Genomic DNA, 26,358 nt, shown 5'->3' with positions numbered 1-26,358 from the left:
TGATGATGATGGTGTCAGTGCCTACATAAACCGGGTCATTCAACAAAAAATAATTGGAGTACAGTGCTTCTGCATGCGTCCATTTACGAGTGCGTAATTGTGCGCTTTTGTGCACTGTTTCTTTTTTTTTTGAAAATATCCTAAAGAGTTATATTTCCCCAAAGTTTGTCTTCGAGAAAAAAAATGAAAGAAATATTGTGCCTTCAATTTAAAGCTCACTTTATGTAGGTCGCCGTGTAAATGAACACGCTTTCCGGAATTCTTTTTTTTCATGGTTTCTTTCTTTACCACACGTTTTTCTGTATAACAAATGCGTCTTGTGCATTATTGAATGCCACCGTGTAAATGGGTACCAATGATTATCAGCTGTTATTGACTGAAGCATGAAATTACAGACTTCATTGTAGTAATATTCTCTGTATGTCTTCAAGTACATGATAATCTTTTCCGAAAATCACGTGTGGCCTCTATTACTGCATGAATCTAATCACACTTAATAAATGAAAAAGAAAACTTTGCTGCGAGGAATTCAATGCCTAGCAATATACTATTTTTATCATGTGGTGTTTCAAGTGGAGACAACCTATTGAAACAAACAATTGCCCTTGTTGGTACGTTTTATAAGCGTTTTTTCTGCCGCTACACACGCGGTGAACGTCAGGAAGAAATCATTGCTTAGCGACCACTTCGGAAAGACATCAACACTGTCTTGAGACGCATTTACCCAACGTGTTTATTGTTTCTGCGAATAAGTTTCGCAATTTGTATTCCTCCTTCCACATGTCCATCGTCCATTTGTTTTTCGGAAGAAGTAGTGTTTACTTAGTAGGCTCTTATACTTCTAAGCAAACGCCATGTTACTTCGAACCTTTCACCTCAAGGAATGGAATTGCGGCTTTTAAGTGCAAATTATTGCTGCGGGAAAGCCGACTCGCTTCGAAAATAGAATGGTTATGTGGCGACATTGCGGTTTCATCGATCAAGGCAAATGCGGTCCGATGCCTGGCTTTTAGGCATGTGTCCACTTCCACATACTGAATCTAAATATTAATGAATGACCACCTTGAGCGAAGTGAGTGAAGTACGAAGAGTTCTTTGGTACGCTAGCTTCATCACGAAAAAGCCATTTCAGTGCAGAAAAATATTTGCGTGGTGAAAATAGAAAAGTGTGAATAGAGCTTGAGCTTCATTTTGGGTTTCGTATGTCACTCAGTAACCGTCAGTCACCACCTCTGATGTCCAAATTGTGTCTGTGAAGCAGAACTCACACAAAGCACTTATGATTTATGTGGTTTATTTGCAGCTGAGTGTGGCCAACTCAGCTACATATAAACTATTCTTCTTTCGCGCCACTGTTTCTGTTAGCAATAAAGCCCGTCGTACAAAAACTTCGTGTTAGCTCGGCGTATTTAGTGGAAAGTGAGCCCACTGAAATCATACCCCTTAGTAAGCAGTGTACAGTCATGTCACTGATATTTTAAGCACATGAAAAAAATGACGTATCTAAATGGTATAATTTAGAATATTTATTTACCCTTGAGCAAGTATATTGAACAGTCGTCTTCTTCTCTTATTGCTCAAAATCTCAAACATCTGTATCCCCCTGTGGCCTACGGCCAATACATTTCTGACACCAAAACCTGGTGTAACTTGACCTGGTGGAAACCCTAAAACGCCTACTATTCAGCACATTATGTACCACAAAATACAACAGTTTATTGTGTACACACATTATTTGGCCGTTCTTACAGCCCTGGGTTGTAGCAAGTAAGAACACTGTATTTACCAAGCTTCTTAATTAGATCTATGCAGAATATAACCAAGAAGTTTCTGTTCCATGCGCAGTGCCATGAAACTCTGGCATCATTGGGAACAAAATAGTGGGCAAAAATGTCCGAGAAGTAGCTTGTGTACACCCTATGCACGTAATCTCTATTCCGGGTGCAATCCCTGGCTAATTTTTCTTTTTTAGTAACACTTCTCAGTTCATTGTTAAGCCTTCTTCAACAGGTGCCGGTATAAAACCTCATATGCGTGAAGCGTTACGCAGCCACTGTCAAATGGATTGGCATAAACAAGCCGACAACCGGCTCCACCTAGTATAATCACAAATAAGAAAAGTCCTCCCTAAAGTTTCAACAAGTTTACCGAAGACACTCAAGCACGACTAAACAAAGGCCACACTTGTGCCACACATAAACGCCATTGGATGGGCACTGAGAGAGAGAGAGATAAATGGAGAAGAAAGGCAGGGAGGATAACCAAGCTTGGCTTGGTTGGCTACCTTACACTTGGGGTGGAGGAAAGGGAGAATATTAAAAAGGAAAGAGATAGAAAAGAAGAGGAGTAAGAAAGAGAAGGATGAATAGTCAGCTCGAGACTATACAGCACGGTCTCACAATGTTCTTTCACAAGCGGTCGTGAAGTCTTGTGGTCCTTAAGAAGAACAAGAGGGCTTTCGTGGCTTTACGCCTATAGGAAACCGTCGGCCAAGGTTCCAGAATCTTCTCTTCTGTAAGCGACCGTGAATCCAGCTGACAAAGCTTGGCTTCCATAATACGTCGTTCAGACTGGTATGCTGGGCAATGACATATGATAAGCACTGATTCATCGGCATGTATACACTGTGGAGACAGTCGAACCATTTTGCGCGTTTTCATTTATTGCCCCGAGCTTCACCAGAAGCCACTGACTTATTTTAGGGGGCTCTTTTGGTATCGCAATTCAAGGCATCCTGCGCTATTTTTAATATAAGATTCAGTGTTTACCATTAGGCGACTTACTAATTAGCTTGCAGATGCAAATTTTATAGAAATAGTGCCCTTCCGGCCTTGCCACCAGGCGAGGCCTCACGTGTGAGGCATCACCTGTTGCTGAAAATGTATGACTGAGCCACGTAGCCAGAATTCTTGCTCCATGGTCTCAGCCTTTGAAGTTCTTGCTCAGGCAAGAACTTGACCGTGGGGTTCTCGGACTTTGCCAGCCCATTTATCATGAGTACTAATTCAAAGCCTTGTAATTAAGTGACGTTAATTATAGCCACACTGTACATCTTTATTCTCTTGCATAGCATTTAGTTTGAAATATTTTCAGACTGATAACTATTATGATGGCATCAATTTCATGTTCTAGGCTTTTATGTACAAAATTTAATCCGTATATATTGCGTGATTTTTGAAACAGTAATCGCTTAGTAAAAAACAAATAATGTTTTCACGAAACAAGGTGCCTTTGTTGAGTTCACCGTGCGAGAGTGAGAAAAGGAATCTTTATTTAGGTATAGGCCAAAAGACCATCCTCATTGGGCGAAACCCTTAAATGGGGGCCCCATTGACTCCACCTACACCGCGTGCCGGCTGTTTTCTTTGCCTTAAGGCGTTCATCAGATAGTGTAAACGATCATTTACCTATATTCACCCCCCTTTAAATATTTGAGTAGCAATATTTCGTACCTAAATTCATTACAGTACCTAAACTAAAGCTTCTACACATTGTATGCTAGAGGAAATACTAGAAAGAAATCATCTACTACTCGGCTAATCTGCTGCGTTTGGTATAAGTCATGATATAAACGAAAGAAGAAGAAGAAGCCAGAACGGAGATTTTAAATGGATATGAACATTAGATCGATCACCATGATTTGCAATGTAGTCTGTGTGCTTTCTATTGTATCACGTTCATTATTACAGCTTCATAAAATATTCTGAAACCACTTAATTTTCGGCTAATTTTTCACAGTGGGGGTGCGCCACAGTTAATAGACGAACAAAAACAAAAACACGAAGAAGAAGAAGAAGAAGAAGAAAGTATGCAATTTCATTCGAGAATCAAAGCGCATGTCATAATAATGCCTGCTTAAATATATTTCTGACGACACTTGTCTAATTTTGAATGAAATTTGCATATTCATTTGATTGTGACCGGGTGAGATAAGCTCGATTGTCTGGTCTACTCAAAATTTCTGTCTTCCACTGTAGTATTACCTCACCTTTTCTCTTCTTGATTCAATCTTCAATTATTTGTTTAGTTTAATATTCCTTTTTAGTTAATTATTATTTTCTATTACATCATTAGTTTTTCAATAAGGATAAACCTTTTAATATATCTCATATAGGTTACTTCTAGATTTCATGGCCAATCCCCCATAGTGGGTATGTGCCAGTGCGAAGGGGCAACAACAACAACAACAAGTGAGCGGCCGATCGGAGAACGGCAGCGGCGGCACTTGGGCGAGCGTGGCCTTCTACCACGATGAGCGAGTACCTGCGCCTGCTCGCTGACAAGCTGATGTGGTGCTGCACATGCCGTCGCCCACCGAGCGGTAAGCGTAGGATCTGGCGCGCACTCGGCGCTGTTATTCAAAAGAGTGTGCCAGTGACGATCAATGGGTTCGTACGTGCGATAACCCACGAAAAGCCTTACTTAGCCGCATCGAGCGTTGAATCTGACGTTTAGAAATGAATGCGCTTCAGCGCTGTACCTAGCTAATCTTTGAACGGTGATTTAGTGAACTTTAACATTCTGCATTCACGTGAATTATACTATCGTATTTGGCCTGAGCTTGTATCTGGTCGCCACGAGCTGATCGCACTGTGCAAGTGCAACCGAATGCGTTCACTCAGCTACGCAATAATGCTTAAGCACAGCGACACTATACTTTCAATATTTAGGCTAGAATAGTTGCATGTACCATTACAGCGTCAAATAAATGAACTAGAGGCTTAACAACAGACACCCTAAATAAGCCCCAAGTCCAGTTGCGAATACTTTCGCGTATGTAAATAGAGCGAACAAAGGTTTTTGGCCGACTCAAGTGCTACGTATTGCCGTGGGTGAAATGCGTTCTCTTTTCGAGTTCCTTGAGCTCAAACATATAGGTATGTGCGCAAACTACCGGGAACTCACCTAAGAGTGCCTATTATTATCTGCCCGCATTCAGTGAATTTCGAAGCGCCCGCAATCATTCAGTACATCTACTCTGCCTTTTCTTTTTCCTTCTGTTGTTTTTTTTCGAGAAGAATAAGCATCAAAATGTGACAATTTCGTTGCTTGAAGAAATGATGAGACATTAATGTAGAATTATCTGCCCGCATTCAGTGAATTTAGAATCGCCCGCAACAATTCAGTACTTCTACTCTGTCTTTTCTCTTTCCTTCTGTTTTTTTTCGAGCAGAATAAGCATCAAAGTGTTACACTTTCGTTGATTGAAGAAATGATCAGACATTATTGTAGTGATAAGTACCGGTAATTAAAAACGACTTTATAATGAACTCAAATTAAGCCTCAAGTTAAAAAAATGAGGTGATGTATACTTTTACGAAATTTCGTCAGAAGCACCATGGTTAAAATACGCGTTCTGATAACGTTCGACGATAAACCTCGGCATTGCCGTTAAGCACTCAAAGGGTTCCTTGTAGTCATCTAAATCTGTGCCTGCCTTCGCTGAAACGCTTGTGAATTTCTCCACTAATTTTAGGGTGGCACGTACGTGTGACAATCGGTACCGTAGTGTACTCCTGAGATTTCTGAAAAGCACGTTGTTCTTATCTCTGCACAGAATAAAAGAAAGTAATAGTGAGTTTTAGTAATGCCTACGCTGCGTACGTGGCGGCGTTGCGTACGTAAGGACGCCATGTTCTGTGTAGTGCGCATGCGCAGACTGCAACGCGCACGTATCGCATTACGTACACAGCCGCTACGTACGCACGCATGAGATGCGTGCGTGCGTACGTATGAGGTGATCGCGCCGCTCTCGAACAAGTTCGCGAAAGCGCGAGACTTCGTTTAGCAAAATGGCGGCATTGAAGGCAAGCACCGACCGGCTCTGTGGCTTGAAATATGGCCATAATCTGGCTATAACACTTGGATTGGCTCACATCAGCTGTAAACAACATGTGCTTCTATTTTGATCTACTAGATGGCGCAACACGCTTCACGCTCGTTACGTACGCGGGTACTACGGCGTACTAAAAGCCGATTAGTGGCAAACGACGCCATGTAACGCAAGGCGCTTGCGTGATGCGTACGTAGCACCATTCTGCAGTACTAAAACTCTCTATTATCTTATATATTTTTATAAGCTACTTTAGGCGTTACGAGATATCGTAGAGTTGTTTTCAGTAGTTTTTGGATTCCACTTGTCAGGGTGAAAGCGCAGATAGAACAGGCGAAAAAAGAAAGCGTTTAGAACTAACAATACAATAAAGCAGACCTCTACATAAATCTAAACCTGGGTGACCACACCCAGGAGCGATTTCTTGGCACTGTGGGAGACGTCAGAATAGTCAAAGCACTGACGGTTTTGCCCTTGGGTCCTTTCACCACTTTGTACACACCTTCAGCTTCGCACAGCGAATACCGACACGTCATTCCTTTTGGCAATCATGGCGGTACGTTTAATAAGGCCTGACCACAAGTACGAGTTGCTACGCGTCAGCGCATGGCGCATACACACGGTGCTACGCCCTCTCCCCTGTAGAGTGAGTGAGCGCGCGCCAACACAAAGCTACGCACTTTCTCTGTTGGCCTACGGGAAGAGGGCATAGCGCCGAATCTATACAAGCCACACTCGCACGCTTCGAATTGCGTATGTGCGGCTTGGGCTTCATTGTCACGACAGGTGATGTGCACGTCTTGAGCTCTACGCACGCACCATTGTGGAATAGGTTGAGGAGGATGTGAAGTACGTTTTCCTTACCAACGAAGCTTTGAAACTCGAGTGAACACTCAGTCTCCCTATGATGTGGCATGTTGTGGCAGTGCAACATGAGCCAGTAGCTTTATTTACTCACTTCAGGTAAACTAAATGAGGCACGGGTACTACGTACACGAGTGCCGGCTGTTAGGAATAAGTCACTGCTAAACGTTCAACCATCGCAGTGAAAGTATGCGTAAATGTGCGTTTGCAAAGTCTTGAAAGATCACCAATATGCTTATTTTACTCACAAGAGTTTTTGTGTTTAAATTTTGTTCCAATTTCTATTTTTGACTAGAGGAGGTAACTGCTAGCTCTATCTGGCAAGTGAAGTTGGACGTTGTAACAGATGATTAATATAGTCATATAAAATACAAGAAAAAAAAACAAATAACATATTGAACGTTTTTCACTTGGGTGTTGTTGGTAAAGGCAATTTCTAATAGAAATTCACGCGTATTTTAGTCGTCAAACTATTTTGGCTTAGAAACCAAAAGTTTCAATTTTGAAAATAAACGAAGAAAAGTAAATATTGCTTCTGTGTACTATCCTCTCAGTGTGTTTGTACTGCTTTCAGGGGTACTAGACGACAATTTCCCGACAACGACAATATTCAAGACCGTCAGTTTCGATGATGTGAGTACCCGTTATTCCAGCGCGAGCTCTTTCTTTTATGAAACTCTTTCACACATTCAAAACTAAACAGTCTCTAAAGGAGGCTCTAATATGCAGCGCACACTGTTGCAAGATACTAGCTGTTCTAAACGAAGAAAGGAAAATAAGTCGCATGATGATATGCACGACATGTGCATGCATTTTTCAGGATAGCGACGACCTTTACATACGAAGCCACTCATGATCGGGACTTGTGTCGTGTCGGACGTCGTAGTCACGCTAGTACTCGGAGCACCCACTAGATGGCCCTGCAGTAGAGCACTCAGTCCAAGCGGCGCTGCTCTGGTACGGATGGAGCCCACTAATAGCGCAGCGCTGCTCAGTATAAAAAGAGTGTTTACTGCTCTCTTTCTAACACACACAACGTAGTAGTATCATTGAAGGCATGAGCATGAGTGTGCTCAGGTGAGGGCTGGCAAAGCTGCCGTGTGCCCAACCATGAACAGCTATGGTGGTGAATAAAGAGGACCTTTTTGAAGAACTTTAGGTCGACCTATGGTTGCTTCGCCTTCTACTCGGGGTTCTCTTTAGAGGGAGATATGTGTTTTTTTTTTATTACGGAAAGCCTGCGCGGAAAATTGCGCCTGACTTCATTCGTGAGAATCATGCGTGTGGTTGTACTGGACGAGCAACACCCATAGGCCGCCGCGGGGTGCAGGGGTTAAGGTTCTCGGCTGCTCACTAGAAAGACTCGGGTTCGCGTACTTCGATTTTGGTTCGCGTTGAAGAACAACAACAAGTTGAAAATCACTAAACTTTGCCTCATTACCATATCGACAATTAGGCACGTAATATCCTAGACTACTACTACTACTACTACTACTACTACTACTAATAATAATAATAATAATAATAATAATAATAATAATAATAATAATAATAATAATAATAATAATAATAATAATAATAATAATAATAATAATAATAATAATAATAATAGTAATAATAATAATAATAATAATAATAATTTTTTATGGCCAACTACCTTCGCGTAAATATCGCACACATGGATATCACGCTTATTATATATTGGCGCTGCTGAGCCGATGCAATAATTCGAAGCACGTGCGCTCGCTTCGCGTTTAAATGCCCCGCGTACTCTAATGAGCCACCGAAAAAAGAATAGCATGCATGGAAGACACCAACGTAAATGCGTATGGACGCTTGGTTAGCGCTTACCGCATGCTGTTTGGCGACGTCAGCTTCGTCAAGTATATCTCAGCCTTGAACTCTGATGGTGGCAAAAGGAAAGCAAGCACAAACAGCCTTTGTCGATCGGACACCGTGTCAGTTCGTAAACAACGCATATGTTCAGTCAGCGTATATGAAGTAGAGCTATATGTTTGATGGCGGACGTTCGGCGACCGACGTTTCTCTGTTTGAACCTTTATGATCCAACAAGAGCACAGTCGCGCATAACTCATCAATTTCGTTCCTAAGCTAGGTGGTTGAGCACTGCTCACACGCACAGAAAGCGAAGTTCGTGCAGTGTTTCTTCCATGTATATAGGCATTTTGTGTGGTGGTCGCAAGTTACTTGCAGCGCACTTTCTGCCCATACTTCGCAAGCAGGCATCTGTGATCGCAGAACACGCTCGAACAGTGAGGAGGTTCGCGTTTTTCTAAATTGCACGCTTTGTCTACAAAGCGTGGTCTTCCTATGAAGCCCAATTTTCCTGATGGCTTTCAACAACCAATACCGGAATTTGCTGTGTGCGTATGGCTGTCCGTCCACTTGGTACTGCGTAAAAAGCTTGCCGCATTGATTTGGGCAGTTTGCATAGATTTGTACGTTACACCGCGTAAAAAACGAACGCAAGCGTCAAAACGTCACGTTTCATATCACTTCACCAACATCACTGACCTCACTATACAAGTGGAAAGTACCCCAATATGCCACAGAATCGCAGCCCCTGGATACGCACGCCTAATTTCACACTCATTTTCATTGTTGATGAAGCTCAAAGAATAATTATTTGGCTATCCACCCTATTTCAGCGTCTCGCCAGTGCATCCATATAAATATGACTGCCTGATGGAGCAACTGACGTCATTTGGTACCAGGGAGTGAGTGGCGAAGGAAAAAATTCGAGGCCCTGTTCTACCTGAAGAAAACAATAAAGGGGCAACGTTCTATCTGCAAACGTCCTAAGAAGCCGAAGTGATTCTTATTTCGTGTGGTTCATTTGCAATAATGGTACAAAGTTGATCTTCTAACCTGTTTGCACTAATTAACTTCAGTGTAACTTTTTCTGCGATATCACCATATTGCTGGGTCACTTCGACTGGTAGTATGAGAGGAAGAAATGATAGCTGTGCAAGATATCCTGGGGTGATCGTATTGCGGGTTCATAAACGGCTTTTCGAAGTCGTCGCTAATGCAGCCAGTTCTGCTGGTGACCTTCGCTGACGTCCTTCACCTTCCAGCGTGGACGACGCATTGTACAGACCAAGACGGTGCAGAGTTCTATGCTGCGCAAGAAAATCATCAACCGATCTGATGGCACCAAGGATATCGTCGAGGAGATAATAACTCCGGGCAGCCAGACGATGCTGTCACGAGATCAGCCCATGAGCGAGGCAGATTTCCAGAAGAACTCGCTCGACTGGCACAACTACTATCGCGCCCTGCACGGTGTGCCTCCGTTGCAGCTGGACGCCAAGGTAAAATGGGGCTGTGTGTCGTTAGTGTGTATAGTGCATCCAAGGGAGCAATCTTGCAACTAACCGAACTGGCTGTCATAAGACATTTGATAGGCCATTCGCTGCTCCCTGTCATATTGTAACTAAAACCACGGTAAAATTTTACCACATCCTGGACGTTGTAAGACACCATTTAGGTAGCGTTTCGCCAAAAAATTAGAAGTAGTTAATATAGTGAATACCTTAGAAGATATTGAACTATCTTGTTCATAGGTCGGCACTACAACGGGGTACTGACTCAAATTCACTCGCGACAATTTTTTCAGCCTTCGCACTCGCTCAGCTATCGTACCAAACCCTATTCACACATATGAGTATTCACTCATACTCAAACTCATGAGTACCCTATTACGTTTATACTCACTTGTACTCATACAAGTACGTTCAACACGTTCAAATGAGTGTGATTGAGTTTACCCATGGGTAAATGCGCTAAGCTGTGGTATCGATACAATTTCGTAAGGATGAGCTTCTCTGCCATATAGGGTGGCACTTTCGGCTATCTGAATTGGTATCGTCGCAACAATCATTTATTATCTATGACACCTCAAGTGTACCATAAATGCTCTTACGACCTCCAGGTGCTTGACATGGCCACCGTCGCACCCAAGCGTGCACTTCTTGGCGATGAAACTGGCATCTGTGCTCTTATCTCTAACGATTCTGAGTGCACGACGGTATACTTGGGGCGCGTGATATGCACACATTGTCTGCTCAGCTAATCAACTTATACAAAGACGTCTTACCACTTCATGAGGCTTGGCATTAGGTGAAAAATACGCCACTACTTAGATCGCTATTTGCTGCTTTTTAAATGCGAAGCATTTCTTGGCAAACTTCGGCGACTTTGAGCGTATCTATCTATCTATCTATCTATCTATCTATCTATCTATCTATCTATCTATCTATCTATCTATCTATCTATCTATCTATCTATCTATCTATCTATCTATCTATCTATCTATCTATCTATCTATCTATCTATCTATCTAGCCGCCTACGACTTTTAGCTCTCCTGGCTGTTTCGATAATGGTATCGCTACGAAACTTCGTACGGCATTACATGACTATATTACGAGTATATTTGACTAGTCAAAACATAAAAATCAAGGCATGTATGTCATGAATGTCATGTTTTACATTTCATGGTCTTGCTGCTCTTGCGGTGGTTTCATTCACATGACATGTTGCATAATTAGTATGGTATGACATGATTGCATGGCAAAAACAAGCGACCGACCCTGACATGAAAATCATGATATGTGTATCATGTAACAACATGACTACATATCATGCTAGTGATACGCTCTCGGCCATTTCGCTAGCGTCACATATACTAATTTTGGTATTACGGTACCTGAATGGATGACGAAGATATCTAACTGGTTCGAACATGATAATCATGAGATGCTCGTCACGTAACAACATGATTACATGCCACGCTCATGATGCGCTGGCGTCTGTCCCACTAGCTTCACTTATACTACATTTGGTATAGCGGGACGTGAATGGATGGCGAAGGTATGAGACTGGTGCAAACATGATAAACATGAGCTGCGTGTCATGTACCGACCTGACTACATGCTACACTCATGATCCACTCGCGGCCGTTCCACTAGCTTCACATGTGCCAAACTTGTACGCGATGCGAATGGACGAAATAGGTGAATGACACGTCCAAACATGATAATCATGGCAAGCGTGTCATGTAACAACATGAGCGCATGCCACACTGATGATGCGCTCACGGCCTTTTCGCTAGCTTGACATATGACAAATTTCGTATTACGTGACGTCAATAGATGACGAAGGTATGTGACTGGTGCAAGCACGATAAGCATGACATGCATGTTATGTGAGAACGTGACTACATGCCACAGTCAAGGCGCCTATACATTTAGTCGTGACGCGGTGCGCGTGCTCACCGGGGTTCATTTCGTTACGTCACGCCGGCGTTGCGACGTCAGGCACCCGTCCTGCTAACTCGCAAGTGCACGCCACGCTGCGTTGCTTTGACGCATGCGCGTTTCAGCGCGTCCGGCGTCCCACCGCTACGTAAAGAGGCGGAGGCAGTGTTGTCTGGGTAAAGCAGCACGTCGCATTTCGAGCCGGTTGCCGTCAAGCCGCGCTGACGGACGCTGGTCGCGTCTGGCGTCAGACTGTAAATTTATCGCGTTTTGCCAACGTTGCGTCGCTGTGCCCAGCGTGCGCGTGCGTTAACGCCGCATTTGAGTATATTGGGCCCTTCATGATGCGCTCGCAGCCGTTTTGCTAGCTCCACATATACCAAATTTTTGTGTTACGTGACGTCAATAGATGACGAAAGATATGACTGGTGCGAACATGATAATCCTGACACAAAGTCATGTAGGAACTTGACAGCATACCACGCTCTTAGCGTGCTCGCGGCCGTTTCACTAGCTCCACTTATACTGAATTTGGTATCACGTGACGTGAATAGATGACGAAGGTAAAAGACACAACCAAACATGATAATAATGACACAGAAGTTATGGTACGGCATCATTTACCTTCACCTCGTAGTGTTGTGCTGATTTTAAAGTGACATATCAACATTTCTCATTCGCGCTTCGCATATCATTGTTTCCCACTGCAAGTGGGATCTTGAAATTTTTTCCATAACTCTTCCTAAATTGCTTCTTGGTATATTTTTAGTGGCGCCAATCACATTAGGGATTAGATGATCAGTCATATTGCCCCTTCATCATTGACCTTACAGTTGATTTTACAAGAAGCGCTTACTTTCGACACGTAAAACGAAGTACTTCGTTTATTTGTTTGATATTTTATTTTTAGTCATTTTTAAATTTACTTATTTAGCCAGTTAGTTTGTTAGTCAGCTGGTAATTATGGTAATATTTATTCTTGAAATATTACTTATAATATATTCAAATTATTAAATAATTAGTCAGGTAGTTAGTCAGTTAGTCAGTTAGTTGATTAGTCAGTCAGTCAGCCAGTTAGTTAGTTAGTTAGTTAGTTAGTTAGTTAGTTAGTTAGTTAGTTAGTTAGTTAGTTAGTTAGTTAGTTAGTTAGTTAGTTAGTTAGTTAGTTAGTTAGTTAGCATGGTTGCGATCTGTCTTCGTCGTACAGCTTTTCCGTGAAAGCGGTGAACCAAGCAGGCACTTGAGCCACCTGGGCAATATTTTTGTTGAAAGGAACACAGCGCGCAGAAGTGGCCGCAACTAGCGCTGTCCGCTTGCATGTGGTGGCGCGACAGTGGTTTTTTAAAATACTCTGTCGTGCAAAGGCGTTGTTCTGTGGTGCATCAATACTAAGTTACTATAATGCATGGCGCCTTCGGCTCATCTTTGCAGCTGAATGGTATTGCGAAAAAATGGGCCACCACTCTCGCCAAAGAAGATCGCTTTGAACACAGCCCGGACTCGGAATACGGCGAAAATGTGTACGTCAAGTGGTCCAGCAACCCCAATCATCAAATCACAGGTGATCGCATATGTTCAAGCGCAGTAGAAGCTGGTGGAAATTACAAAGTTTTACGCGATAGCATACCCAGCCACAGCGTACGATTTATTGAACGACCGTGATACTCTGTTTGAAAATGTGGCGAAGAAAATCAAAATACTTGTCGTAGAATTAGACACCATTGTTTAGTTTTCTTACTAATGGTGCGCGAAAGAGATGTCAACGATATCCTGTATCATAACATTACAACTAAAGCAACAGAATTTTGAAAATTAAATAATTTATTTTGGCCATACTTCTTTTACACAATATAACCTGCGCACAGTTATTTAAAAAGAAAAAAAATAGTTTTGATGTATTCTACAAGTGTGTTGGGGGTTGAAGAGAGGTTGCAAGTTGTTTTCGATGCAGAAATACGGCTATTTATCTTCACGCCACTGATTTAAAAAGAAGCTGGCTTCACGGCGCCACTCCGGAATTTTTACCTTCTTACATTTTCGGGTGTCTTGAAGTTGGGGGTTGTGGTTTGCATACAAGGGCGGGTTGTGCAAAGAGAAATTCGGCATCGACTTGATTAGCACTCAAACATATTCATTCGCAGCTGTACGTATTCAGCGGGCGCTCGAGACGATCTTGTTCGCCTTGGCCCTGATGTGAGCGTCGTTTTTTTGTTATGATACTCAGTTCATTTCCAGATAATCTTTACACAGTGGCGACATCATACTTCTGTTCTGGACGTACGACAGGGTTTGTCACCACTGATGCCATAAATAAGCGCAAATTCTACCGCTTTACGATGAATAATCGCGAACAAGGAAATGGTGACCGCGGTGACAGCACACGATGCACTCGGTGACAACGAATCATGCGAGAATGCGCATTATTGGAAGCGGTAGGCTTTAGTTGCGCCGCACTGTGCTATCTTAATTGCACCACTCTTTCTCCGACATACACGTGGTCAAGACTCCTTCTGTGAGATAAAACATAATCTTTGGAGGAAAAGCTGGCTTCTTGGGGCGCCTCCCGCTGCCCTGGGTTTCGATGTATGCCCGTAGATTGTCCTATTCAATAACACTACAAAAATAATTTGATTGATCTCAGTTCGAATTTTTTGGGTTTCACTCTATAGACGTTTGATATAGCAAATACTTGTTGTTAGCGTCGTGGTTACTTATGTCTTTTGTAATATTAACTCAATGCATTAATGTCTAAAGAAGTATATGTGTGCCTTAGAAGCTCCACCGATTTAGAACCGGCTTTTTAATAAAACCAAGAACAGTACATCACGTGCTAGGCCACTCATCAGTCGCAAATTTTTATACACTTTAAAAACGCCAGTCCTCTACAAAAGCCATGGAACCTGCGTTGGCCTGCGTTTTGGTCTGCGCAGGACGCGAGGCTGTCGAATCGTGGTACAGCGAGATCTCGGATTACCGCTGGGATGGAAGCGATCCGGATGTGGACGCTGTCGGCCACTTCACGCAGCTCATCTGGAAGGAGACGACTCGTATGGGGTGTGCGCAGGCTCGTGGTCCCACCAACAAGATTCTCGTCGTTGCAAATTATGCGCCACCTGGCAACGTGGTCGGCAAGTTCGCCGCATGCGTGCCACCGTTGCAGTATTCTACGACGTGAGAGAACACTTCCTAACGGCCGCCCCGAAATTGTTCGTCATTCCTTTATAGATTCGAGAGACTGTAGAATGTTCAGCCATCAAAAGTGCATAGAATGAGTGGTTCGCGCGATTATTACGGATAAATTGACCTGCTTTTATATCATTCACTTTCACGTGAGATTTGCAATTCTTTGTTGTCGACGATTGTACAGTGATGAGGCAGCCACCGCTGTTGCTTGGAGATGTGACGCGAAATCCACCAAGTTTTTCTGTTGGTGCTGTTTGCGTTTGTTCAATACGGCTTGAGGGTGCGAACATCATGCGAATGAAAACACGAACTGAGCTTAAGGGTCTTTGAGTTAAACTGAGAGCAAGGTGTTGGCGCGCTGCCTTCAATGATAACATTTTCAACGCCTCTATTGCCTCCACCAACCATTATACAGCGTAGACATGTGTCTTGTGAACGAAGCCTGAGCCTAGCTGTGTACAAGTGAGTCGTGATTTTGCACAGGTTTAAAAAATATACGAAATAACATCCTCGTGTATTCACGCTTAATATTTGTGAACAATTTGGATACTGCTGTTTGTAATTCAATATACACCGCTGCCGTGACCGTGTTGCTAACGCACAGATCAACGAGACGCCTGTGGTCATCTAAGACGCGGCCTTAAATTTTCAACTCACACCAGTGGTGTCGCATTGTCAAATGCGCAGTCATATCACGAGGCACAACGATTTGAAGAACTCGCAATTCACTTTGACCACATGGAATTTTTTCGCCTATACGTGACATTAGGAGAACATGATCTTGTTTATTATTTTTTGTCGCATTTCCTGCCCATGAATTCACATAAAAACCGCCAATAACGAGGAACAAGAAAAGAAAAGAAAACATGCAGTGGCACTGACTTACGACAAGATTTAGTTGATGGAACCGCGCGATATATCCTTGAGCAGTATCTTGCAAATAGGAGGAATGACAGCCCAAAGAAAACAGAATTTACCTAACAACCGAGTAATCACCGTGATAACGGGCCATGAAAATCTCTGTGCCAACATTCTGAAGAAAACTTATTCATACTTCTGACACGTTATCACGATGATTACTCAGTTTTCAGCTGAATTCTCTTTTCTTTAGGTCGTCATTCCTCTTATTTGTCACATACTGCTGAAGTATATATTGTGCGGTTCCAGCAAAACAATATTGTTGTAAGTCAGTGCCGCTGTCTGTCTTTTTCTTTTCTAGTCCCTCGTTATTGGCGCTGTTTTTATGTGAATAATAGCGTACCAACTCGCCCAAGCAACCACGTTAGCTGTCCATGAAATGCGGTTGCCATGAGTAGACAAAAAAACATACAAAAGGCGCTTACGATATCGGCTTAAGTAAGTCTTGCGGCTGCATTCATCAGGACCTGAAGCCGCGAGGTTGCGTTGCCTGCATCGTCTCATGAGACGAATCGCAGTGGCTCAATACTCGCACTTTCCGTGCTCTTGATGTGCGTATAGGCGTCGTGATGCCTGACTGTCGTGAAATACAGATTCCCACTCTCAAGTAGCCTCATACGTAATAATAAACTGACATCTGACGTTAATTCTCTTGTACAAAAGAAGCGACTTTCTAATTCTCGTTTGAACAAGTTTTTTTTTCATTCAATGATAGAAGGAGCAATACAATGACTGTAGACAAACAGCGAGGCTAGTACTTGAAAATCACCTCTAGTTTTTTTTTTCTCCGCGCGTGTATTTCTGCTGACCAAGTTACTCTGCGAGCGTTGCCTTCGGACATGAAAAAAAGTGAGACAACTTTTCTTGAGCTTTTTTTCGTATGTTCATATTTTAATTTTTTGCATTTATACGTCTTTTTGTGGATGTACAAACAATACATTTTTCTTCGGCCCCAAAAGTTAATGAAGCTTTAAATGTAGGCGGGTATTTCACATATGTAAATCATACCAGTAAAATTCTTGCATGTGCAACGTAAACGAAAGTCTGCCGCCTTTAGAGTAAGAAAGATGTGCCACGTCAATGCTTCAAATAAATTGTCATATTTACTCAGTTGAACAATTTAATAATGATATCTAATAGAAATTCATGCCGACGAAAATATAGAGAATTTTTCAGTCACGCATAAGATGATGCTTTTTCGTTCACAAGCAACGACACCAACACCGACGCCGGACCTTTTTGTGAAACGAGCTTTTTAACGCTACATCGCGTTTAGGAACGCCAGGCCTGCGCGCAAAATTCAGCGCGGTTACAGCGAAAGCTTGAAGAGCGGCATTTCTTAAGCGTGTTGTTAACTCGCGTGGGGCTACTATAATACAAGTACATTGGCAGTGCACCAAATTTGCTCATTTATTAAACATCACCTCTGCCAGATGGGAGGTGGCAATCCGCAGCTCGTCCTTGGCAGATCAGCTCTGGGCTGTCCACCAAGCCCGCGAGGCGGCTGAGGAGCTTGGCATCTCAGTCCCCACGTGGGAGCTGCCCGCAAAACAGTGATCGGTGTTTTGGAGGACCAAAAAAAGTTTCTCCAATTCAATCCAATTTGCGACGTACTCACACACAAATCATTATTTTTGTTCACGTTATGAAGCCTCCCCTACGTTATTAACGCGACATCGTTAAATAGCTCATATCGCAGCAATTACGGCGTTGGTGTCAGTGTCAGCGTCGTTGGTTGTGAGCTAAAATTCATCACCTATATGCGTGACCGAAAATTCTAGAACGATTCAACTGAAATAAATGATAAAATATCGTGCAGCAGAGTGCGGACTTAACCAGGGTTGTTTGGTTCCAAGTGAGGATTGAAACCGGCTCGTTTACGTGGCAAGAGAATGTTCTATTACACGACCTCTGCTTGTGAAAACAGTGAAAACAACTTCTTCTGCTTGGAAATTCAGTAAAAGTAGCTTTTATGCTTCCCGAACACACGCGTCTTGCATACGTGCTTCACAATGCAACATGAAATATTGTTCATTGCCAACGGACATCAAAATGTGTGACTGATATAATAGCTCCGTGGTCGAAAGCCTGTACCCCACTACAAAAGGCACACGCTCAACTGCGCCTACTACCGTAAGGCGACGTAGTGGATGCATATCAAATTCGGAAATGTTTCATGCAATCAATGTTTGAAGTACGCACTGGAAACATGATGTCGCTATCGCCTTCAACTCCTAAAGACATAAACTTAGGGTCTCCTTATTTTTTATTCGTCATTCTCCGAAGAAGCGAGGTGCACGCTACACATCTGTAAGTCAACGAGTGGAATCTTTTGATGCGGTGGTAGATGACGATGGAGGATTATGGCTTAGCCTTTTGTAATAAGTTGGAAGCTACAAAGAACCCACTAGTATGGCTATTCGCATTTTGTAAAGATATGTCGTTACTTCACTCTATTACCACGTTATATAACATACGTTACCGTGAGAGGAAAAGAACTTTATTTTTGGTCCGGAGAAATCAAATTACAGGTACTTATAGGCTTCCTTGGCCACAAATGCAACTACCCTTGTTAGGTACCCACTATGCTAGAAATCATCGTAATTTTCGGGAAGTAGGGAAGCATCTACCATGTCAATATTCTCTATCCTGCAGACAAGTGTGGCACATGTGACTCACCTGTAAGGCAGTCATGAGGACTTTATGGTAGTTATGAGCACTGTAAATAGTTATGAGCTCTTTGGCCCATGATGATGAACAATTATGGCTGAGCCTTGTGTAGTGAATCCCAAGCATTCAATGACCCACTCATTGCGCTATTCGCACTGTTTGATAACTGATTGCTATTGTACTTTTCAACAACGCTCTATTACAACGACGTTCGCATATAACACTTGTAAACGACGTTCCTTCCTGTTGTGAAGCTGTATAGCGCCCTCTTCTTTTTTTCGAATGAATTACGAACACGGGAATGACCATGTTCATTTTGTGTCATGTTTATCATGTTTGAATGTGTCGTTCACCTGCGTTATCTATCCACGTCACGTGATACCTTATTTAGTGTATGTGGAGCTGGCGAAACGGTAGAATACTCGGCTGTCACAGGGAAGCTCCGGGTTTGAACACCGTTTATCTCTGGACATTCCTTCTTTCTTCGACTTATTTATTTCGCGTGATTGCGGTACAAACACCGGCGGCGGGAGTAAACAACTACAAAGCCAAAGAAATGCCAGGTCACCGCGGAACGCGCATCAAAGTCTCAGCGGAAACTGGAAGAGCGGTCATTCTGAAGACTTTTTATGCACTCTTGGGGCAACTATTACAAGTGAACTTGTATTTACAACAACTCGTTATTAAATCTTCGGAGAGGCGTTGTACCCGCAACACAACTGTCAGGAATTTTGAGCACTTTGATGGCGCAGTGCACACGTTTTACGGCAATTAGGCTGCAAAATAGTAAATTTGTGCAGCAAGAGATTTCATTGAATATATCGATGCGCTCAAACGTTACCCGTTTCCGCAGGTCTTCTTTGAATGTGCGAGGAGACCATTAATGTCGCCGTCCTCCACAAACTAACATCAAATGACACATTAGCAACCAGACGTCGTTCGGGTCTTAACTTCTAAGAAACGCAAGCGTTGTTGGCCGCATAGGCGCTAACCAACGGACAATAAATGAAGACATAACAACATTTGTTTGTTTATTGCACTCAGGAGTGATTTCCTTACTCTATTTGAATTGTTAAATATGCAGTATGCATTTATATTGCGTTCAAACAACTAGGTTATTGGATGAGTGCGCAAATAACAACTTAAAAAATAAGCATGTGATTGACAGTATCTATCTGACGTTCCAGGGAAGAATAGAATATTAGACTACATGAAATGCGGAAAAGTTAGAAATGGTTGAGATCCACCTTTATTCGAAAATGACCACTTGTTTTATAGGTTGTCCTTTTGAAAAGAAAGATCCATTCTATACGGTGCATATTATACTTCGCCAATAAATCTGTACACAGCACTATTTCTTCTATCATACAAGGGACATATTTATTGCTTTTTTTGAATCTCAAAATAACTCCTCCCTCAAAGGTCCTGAAGGTGTTAAAAATAAATTGTAAAGGTGGAAAAAAACTAAGTGTTCAAATTTGCGTTTGTTCAATTCAAGTAATTATGCACGGACACAAAAACCACTTCGGTCAGAACAGTGTACCTGGAGTCCTTAAGTAACTACAGGCAGCGTGAGGTGAGCTCAACAAAAAAAATTTCAAAGATAAAAGAAAGAAAGAAAGAAAATTGGCAGATCCCATGTACAGGGGGACTCGATGATATGCGAAGCACAAATAAGAAATGTTGATATGTCACTTTAAAATCAGCACAACGTTACGAGGTGGAGATAAATTACGCCGTACATGAATTTTGTGTCATGTTTATCATGTTTGAATGTGTCGTTCGCCTGCGTTATCTATCCACGTCACGTGATACCTTATTTAGTGTATGTGGAGCTGGCGAAACGGCCGCGAGCTGGCTATTAGCGTGGTATCGTGTCATTTACTTACATGACAGGTGTGTCAGGATTATCATGTTTGCACCAGTCATATATTTCGTTATTCATTGACGTCACGTAACACCAAATTCGGTACATGAGGAGCTAGCAAAATGGCCTGCGAGCGCATCATGAAGGGCCCAATATACTCCAATGTAGCGTTGACATGCCCGCACGCTAACCTCACTAACCACTTTAAAACTAACACACCACGGATGACACGGCACCTTTAAGAAAAGATAGATCCTCCTATCAAAATGTCGGCCAGCCTGTCTGAAGCACTTCACCTGTTCATCTTATGATTATCCCACTACGTTGTGTCAAGATATGGTATCCAAATAGTTACTACAGTTTAAGTTTGTTTGAATCACTCGACGGTAATTGTATGAAATATAGAGAACGCAATTTTTGCTGGGTTTGGGCGGCTAAAACCAGCACCAAACGCAAGTTTCATCAGCTAGGCAATTGCGACAAATACAGCGAAGCCCCTTTCATTGATGAATTTGGTTGCTAGAAAATTTCTTTCGCGGTCTTTGACAGCAGTGTTCTTCAAAAAGAATTATGGATAATGCGCATGTGAAATGGCAACCACAAGGAATGAACGCTGCGTGAACAAACTTGAAAAGAATAGAGCAGTGGTGAACGCGATGAAAGACGTCCCATATATTAGACCTGCATATTATGTATGAAACAGAAAACATTATCAAATTACAGGGCTAAATATGACGAGAATCGCAGTTGCGTGCGACCTCGGTATCTCCGATAAGCCGGGGAGCTGGTCGAGTTAAATATGGCACTGGCTGTGCAGGTAGTTTATCAGTGCTTACGTTAAACAAACACAATATGACCATACGGGCTTTTGAATTTTTAAACCCTTTCATCTTCTTTTACGCGAACCTAAGGCTAAGCGCACGCGTGTTTCAGCATTATGCCCAAACTGAAACAACACAAGACCTAATACGTTCAGCTACTATTGCTGGTGAGCAGGGTCTCTGCACCGATAGTGAGAAGCGCCTATATAGAAGAAGAAATAGCGCTTGAAAGAAAAAAAAACTGCAGCGTCCAATAAAGTATTTTTGTGCATTATATCAACAATTTTAATATTTCCGACTAAACAACCCTTGCAAATGGCATAACTAAGAGTACAACAGTTTTATGACTCAACAATATCACTTAAATTTTGTATGCGACATCAAGAATTTTTAATGGTGTGTGACACCAAGTGAAACAAAAGGACCGAGCAAGCGAAGCCGGCAAAAAAAAATGCCATCACCTCGATCGCCTAATGGGCCAGGTCGTTACGGCTACAGGTAGATGTGCTCTCCTTTTTTTTTTTGATACCATACCACTTAGCTGTTAGATGTTTCATATTAATAACGGATATCGAATTACAGGGTGGAGCCTGTACATTTATAGCTTCTAGCCTTTCTATTATACACCTGTGACCAAGCTTTGGGAAAAACGAAAAACTATTACTTTATTTATTACTCACATCAACGTTGCTCAATACGCCATCAAATATTTCTTATTTCGCGCAGCCTGTTCGCATTCAAGCAATATCGCGGATTCTGTGCCATTAGTGTTATAGCGAATAAACCGTAAAAACATAAGAAGCACCCCGAGTTGGAACACTTCGTTAATTAGGTTTTGTAATTAAGCCTTGTATTTCGCAAAGCCTCACTTTTATTTAGTATTCTAAGCAGAAACGAGCATATTGTCTCGGGAACGTCTGCTTTCAACATATGAAGACTATGCCCTAAATCTGCTAGCGATTATTGAGTAATCTACTTCATTTGTCACTGCACGGTGGGCCCGCTTGTTCATGTGCGAGACAAAAAATCTGCAACGATGGCAGCTTAGAGGATGACTGTAGTTTTAGTCACCAACTCTTCGTGCAATAAAGAAACTCCGTTCTCACAAAAGTCGGCAACTGTCGCCGGCGCGCCGTTTGTCGAGACGGGAGGTGCAGGAGAGGCTTGATTGATTGATTGATATCTGGGGTTTAACGTCCCAAAACCACCATATGATTATGAGAGACGCCGTAGTGGAGGGCTCCGGAAATTTCGATCACCTGGGGTTCTTTAACGTTCACCCAAATCTGAGCACACGGGCCTACAACATTTCCGCCTCCATCAGAAATGCAGCCGTCGCAGCCGGGATTCGAACCCGCGACCTGCGGGTCAGCAGCCGAGTGCTTTATCCACTAGAGCACCGCGACGGGGCCAGGAGAGGCTGTTCTCGAGCCCGTTGTGAATTTTTTCTTCGGTCACAACTACAAATGTGGTGTTTTTGTACGCGTTACACCATAGGTTAATATTGTTAGGTGGAGTACGACCCGTTGTGTGAGGCAATATTCGACAGAGAAATGAGGTGCCTGATACATTATTACAGGGAAATATATGAACATTGCCTTTTCAGTGCTGGATGGCGTCCGCTGCGATAGCGTAGTGGCTCTTGCGCTCTGCTGGTAATTCGCAGGTAGCGGGTTCGAGCCTGGTCGTGACAGTATCATTTTGATGGAGCCGATAGGGTAGAGACCCCTATACTGTAAGGCGTCAGTTTACTTTAAAAAACTCCAGATGGTCAAAAATTCTATCCACTACGACTGTTCTCATAATTATATCGTGGTTTTAAGACGTAATACCCTAGACCATATTATCTGTTGCTGATGAAGACGAAGTATAGCTGAGCCCATCGTAATAGTTCGAAGCCTTAAAGTGCAAACTGCGTAAGCGATTCACATACCGTGATGCAATGTTGTTATAAGAAATTTGCAGATCCCACGCACAGTGGCGATGATATGCGAAGCACAAATGAGAAATGTTGATATGTCACTTTAAAATCAGCACAACGTTACGAGGTGGAGGTAATTGATGCCGTACATGACTTGCGTCTCATGATTATCATGTTTGTACGTGTCGTTTACCTTCGTTTTCTATTCCCTTCAGGTGATAACAAATGTAGTATATACGAAGCTAGTGAAATTGCCGCGAGCACGCTATGAGCGTGGTATGTTGTCATGTTCTTACATGACAAGCGTGTCAGGATTATCACGTTTGCACCAGTCATATTTTTCGTCATCCATTGACGTAACGTAACACCAAATTTGGTATATGTTGAGCTAGCAAAACGGCCGCGAGCACATCGTGAAGAGCCCCATATACTATATTGTAGCATTGACGTGCGCGCACGCTGGGCACAGCGACGCTACGTTAGCAAAACGCGAGCACTCATAGTCGGACGCCAGGCCCGACCAGCGTCCGTCGGCGCGGCCCGACGGCAGGCGGTGCGAAATGCGACCTGCTGCATTTCGCGCCGTTGAGTTACTCAGACAACACTGCATCTCCCTCTTTTCGTCACGGAGAGGCCGGACGTGCTGAAACAGACGTGCGTCAAAGCAACGCAGCGCAGCGTGCGCCTCCGAGTTGGCAGGACCGCCGGCTGGCGTGGCAACGCCGGCGTGATGCGACGAAATGAACTCCGGTGAGCACGCGCACCCTGCAGCTAAAAATGTATTGGCACCTTGACTGTGGCATTTAGTCCTTTTTTCACATGACAGGCATCTTGCGATTGTCATGCTTGCACCAGTCGCATACCTTCGTCATCCATTGGCATCACGTAATACCAAATTTGGCATATGTGAAGCTAAACGGCCACGAGTGCATCATCAGCGTGGCATGTAGTCATGTTGTTACATGACACGCGTGTCGTAATTATCATGTTTGGATGTGTCATTTACCTATGTCGTTCGTTCGCATTGAGTAATACCGACTTTGGTATGTGATGCTAGCGAAACGGCCGCCAGCCCATCATGAGCGTAGCATGTAGTCATGTTGTTAAATGACACGAATCTCATGTTTATCATTTTTGCACCAGTATCATACCTTCGTCATCCATTCACGTCCTGTAATACGAGATTCAGTATAAGTGAAGCAAGCGAAACGGCCGCCAGCGCATCAAGAGCATGGCATGTATAGTCATGTTACGTGACACGCTTCTCATGTTTATAATGTTCGCACCAGTCACATACCTTCGTCATTAATAGGCGTCCCGTAACACCAAATTTGATATATGTGAAGCTAGAGAAACGACCACGAGTGCACCATGAGCGTGGTGTGTAGTCATGACTTGTCATAACATGAAAATCATGATATGCATGTCATGATTTTCACGTTAAGATCTGTCACGTACGTTCGCTATGCAGTCATGTCATACCATACCAGCTTGTAAATTGTCACGTGAACGAAACCACCGCAAGAGCAGCAAGAACATCAAATTGAAATTATGTCATTCATGACATGCTTGTCATGACCAATAATAGGCCAGAACTGTACATAAAACTCTGCAGGGAGTCCGTCAGGCCATGGGGCCGATCCCTTTTTCATTACGTCTAATGCGCCCTTTATTTCGTCATCGGATGGCGGTGATAGCAGAACGTCATGTGCCATGTTGGAATCATGGAGTAAATTTTTTAGCAGTTGATGCGAAGAAACGGATCCTTGGTAACAGACATTAGCACCAGATTGAGCCATTGACTGAAAGTGTTGAGTGAATGCCTGAAAGTCGCGCGTACCCGCAGCAGCTGGCACGGGAGAGTTCAGCGAGTGGGCAGGCGAGCTTGCTGGAAGAAGCAGAGTTCTGCGTTCATACCTCAGCACTTCAGGAGGCGCACACGGTGCACGTCTACAGCGCCAAGCTGCAGCCTAGAGCGAAGAAACGCGCATAATACGTTGGTACCGTTCAACGAGCTCATCTTGCCATGCCGGCATTACAGAGGAAGCACTGAGATCACGGTTGGCAATGCGTATTTTCTTGGATTAACAATGACGCATCTTTGGACATACGGGTGCGAAGTCCTTTGCCCGAGGCACTGCAATGATGGCGCCATTGCTCTTTGAGGCGATCCCAATCAGCTATATCCGCCCCAACGAGTAATGCTCGGGACAATTTTTTCCTAGATTGAAAGTCCTGGAGGACGCGGCAATCAAGCCGCCATGGTCTGTGAATCATATGCGTCCCCGCTGGCAGGCGGAGAGAGAACATAACCGGGCGATGGACGCTAATGTACACTGGTGTCGGTGGCAATGACATTATCCCGGTGTTTTTAACGTAGGCAATGAGACCGGGGGATGCATACACGGGACCAATTCGACTGCTCGACGCTGCTCGACGCCAAGTATAGGCATAATTGCAGCCATGCACACTTTCATGAATGTCACTCGATGCCAATTGCTGCACTAGACGTTCAAGTTCTCTGGCATTCGAGTTTGACCGGCCGCGACCCGGACCTCGAACGTCTGCGTGTGAATCCAAGACAGAATTGAAATCCCCTAAAAGTACCACATGTTGTGAATTTAAATGGAACGCATCAAGAGATAGGAAGAACGCATTAGAGTTAACGGGTGCCACTGGGGCGTACACGCCAGAGAGAGAAAAGACTTTATTGGACGCAATGGGCCGGCGATTTGGTCTCGGTGGCTTTAGGTGGCGGCTCATAGTCCCTGGACACGGGCGGCATCCTCGGCCTGCCGGACGGCCCAGAGTTGGTCGTTCAGCTCTGGGCTTTGGAGGGCCGCCTCCCAGCGGTGGCGTCGCCGACAATGAAGGTCCCCCGCGGCTCCCGCAGCCGGGGTGGCGGCAGGAACGAGTGAGCTCGAGGCTTCCTGTGATTTGGTATTGACGGCCGCTATAGGCGCATCGCGATTGGTGGCGTTTTCACGACTGTCGTCGCCG

The 26,358-nt window shown here is 43.5% G+C and overlaps 1 protein-coding gene across 1 annotated transcript; it reads left to right on the top strand.

Moving 5' to 3' along the window:
- Positions 1 to 4,119: 4,119 nt before the first annotated feature.
- Positions 4,120 to 15,279, top strand: LOC142786748 (Golgi-associated plant pathogenesis-related protein 1-like). Its single transcript, XM_075884383.1, has 5 exons — positions 4,120 to 4,321; positions 7,272 to 7,330; positions 9,796 to 10,032; positions 13,410 to 13,539; positions 14,909 to 15,279. Exons 1-5 carry the CDS (start codon positions 4,252 to 4,254, stop codon positions 15,151 to 15,153), a joined length of 741 nt encoding a protein of 246 aa, XP_075740498.1. The 5' UTR covers positions 4,120 to 4,251; the 3' UTR covers positions 15,154 to 15,279.
- Positions 15,280 to 26,358: the final 11,079 nt, after the last annotated feature.

This window comes from Rhipicephalus microplus, chromosome 2 (assembly GCF_043290135.1).
Source record: "Rhipicephalus microplus isolate Deutch F79 chromosome 2, USDA_Rmic, whole genome shotgun sequence".
Lineage (NCBI taxonomy): Eukaryota > Metazoa > Arthropoda > Arachnida > Ixodida > Ixodidae > Rhipicephalus > Rhipicephalus microplus.
The sequence above is the reverse complement of the archived record's forward strand: the minus strand, read 5'-3'. Positions and strand labels throughout refer to the sequence as shown.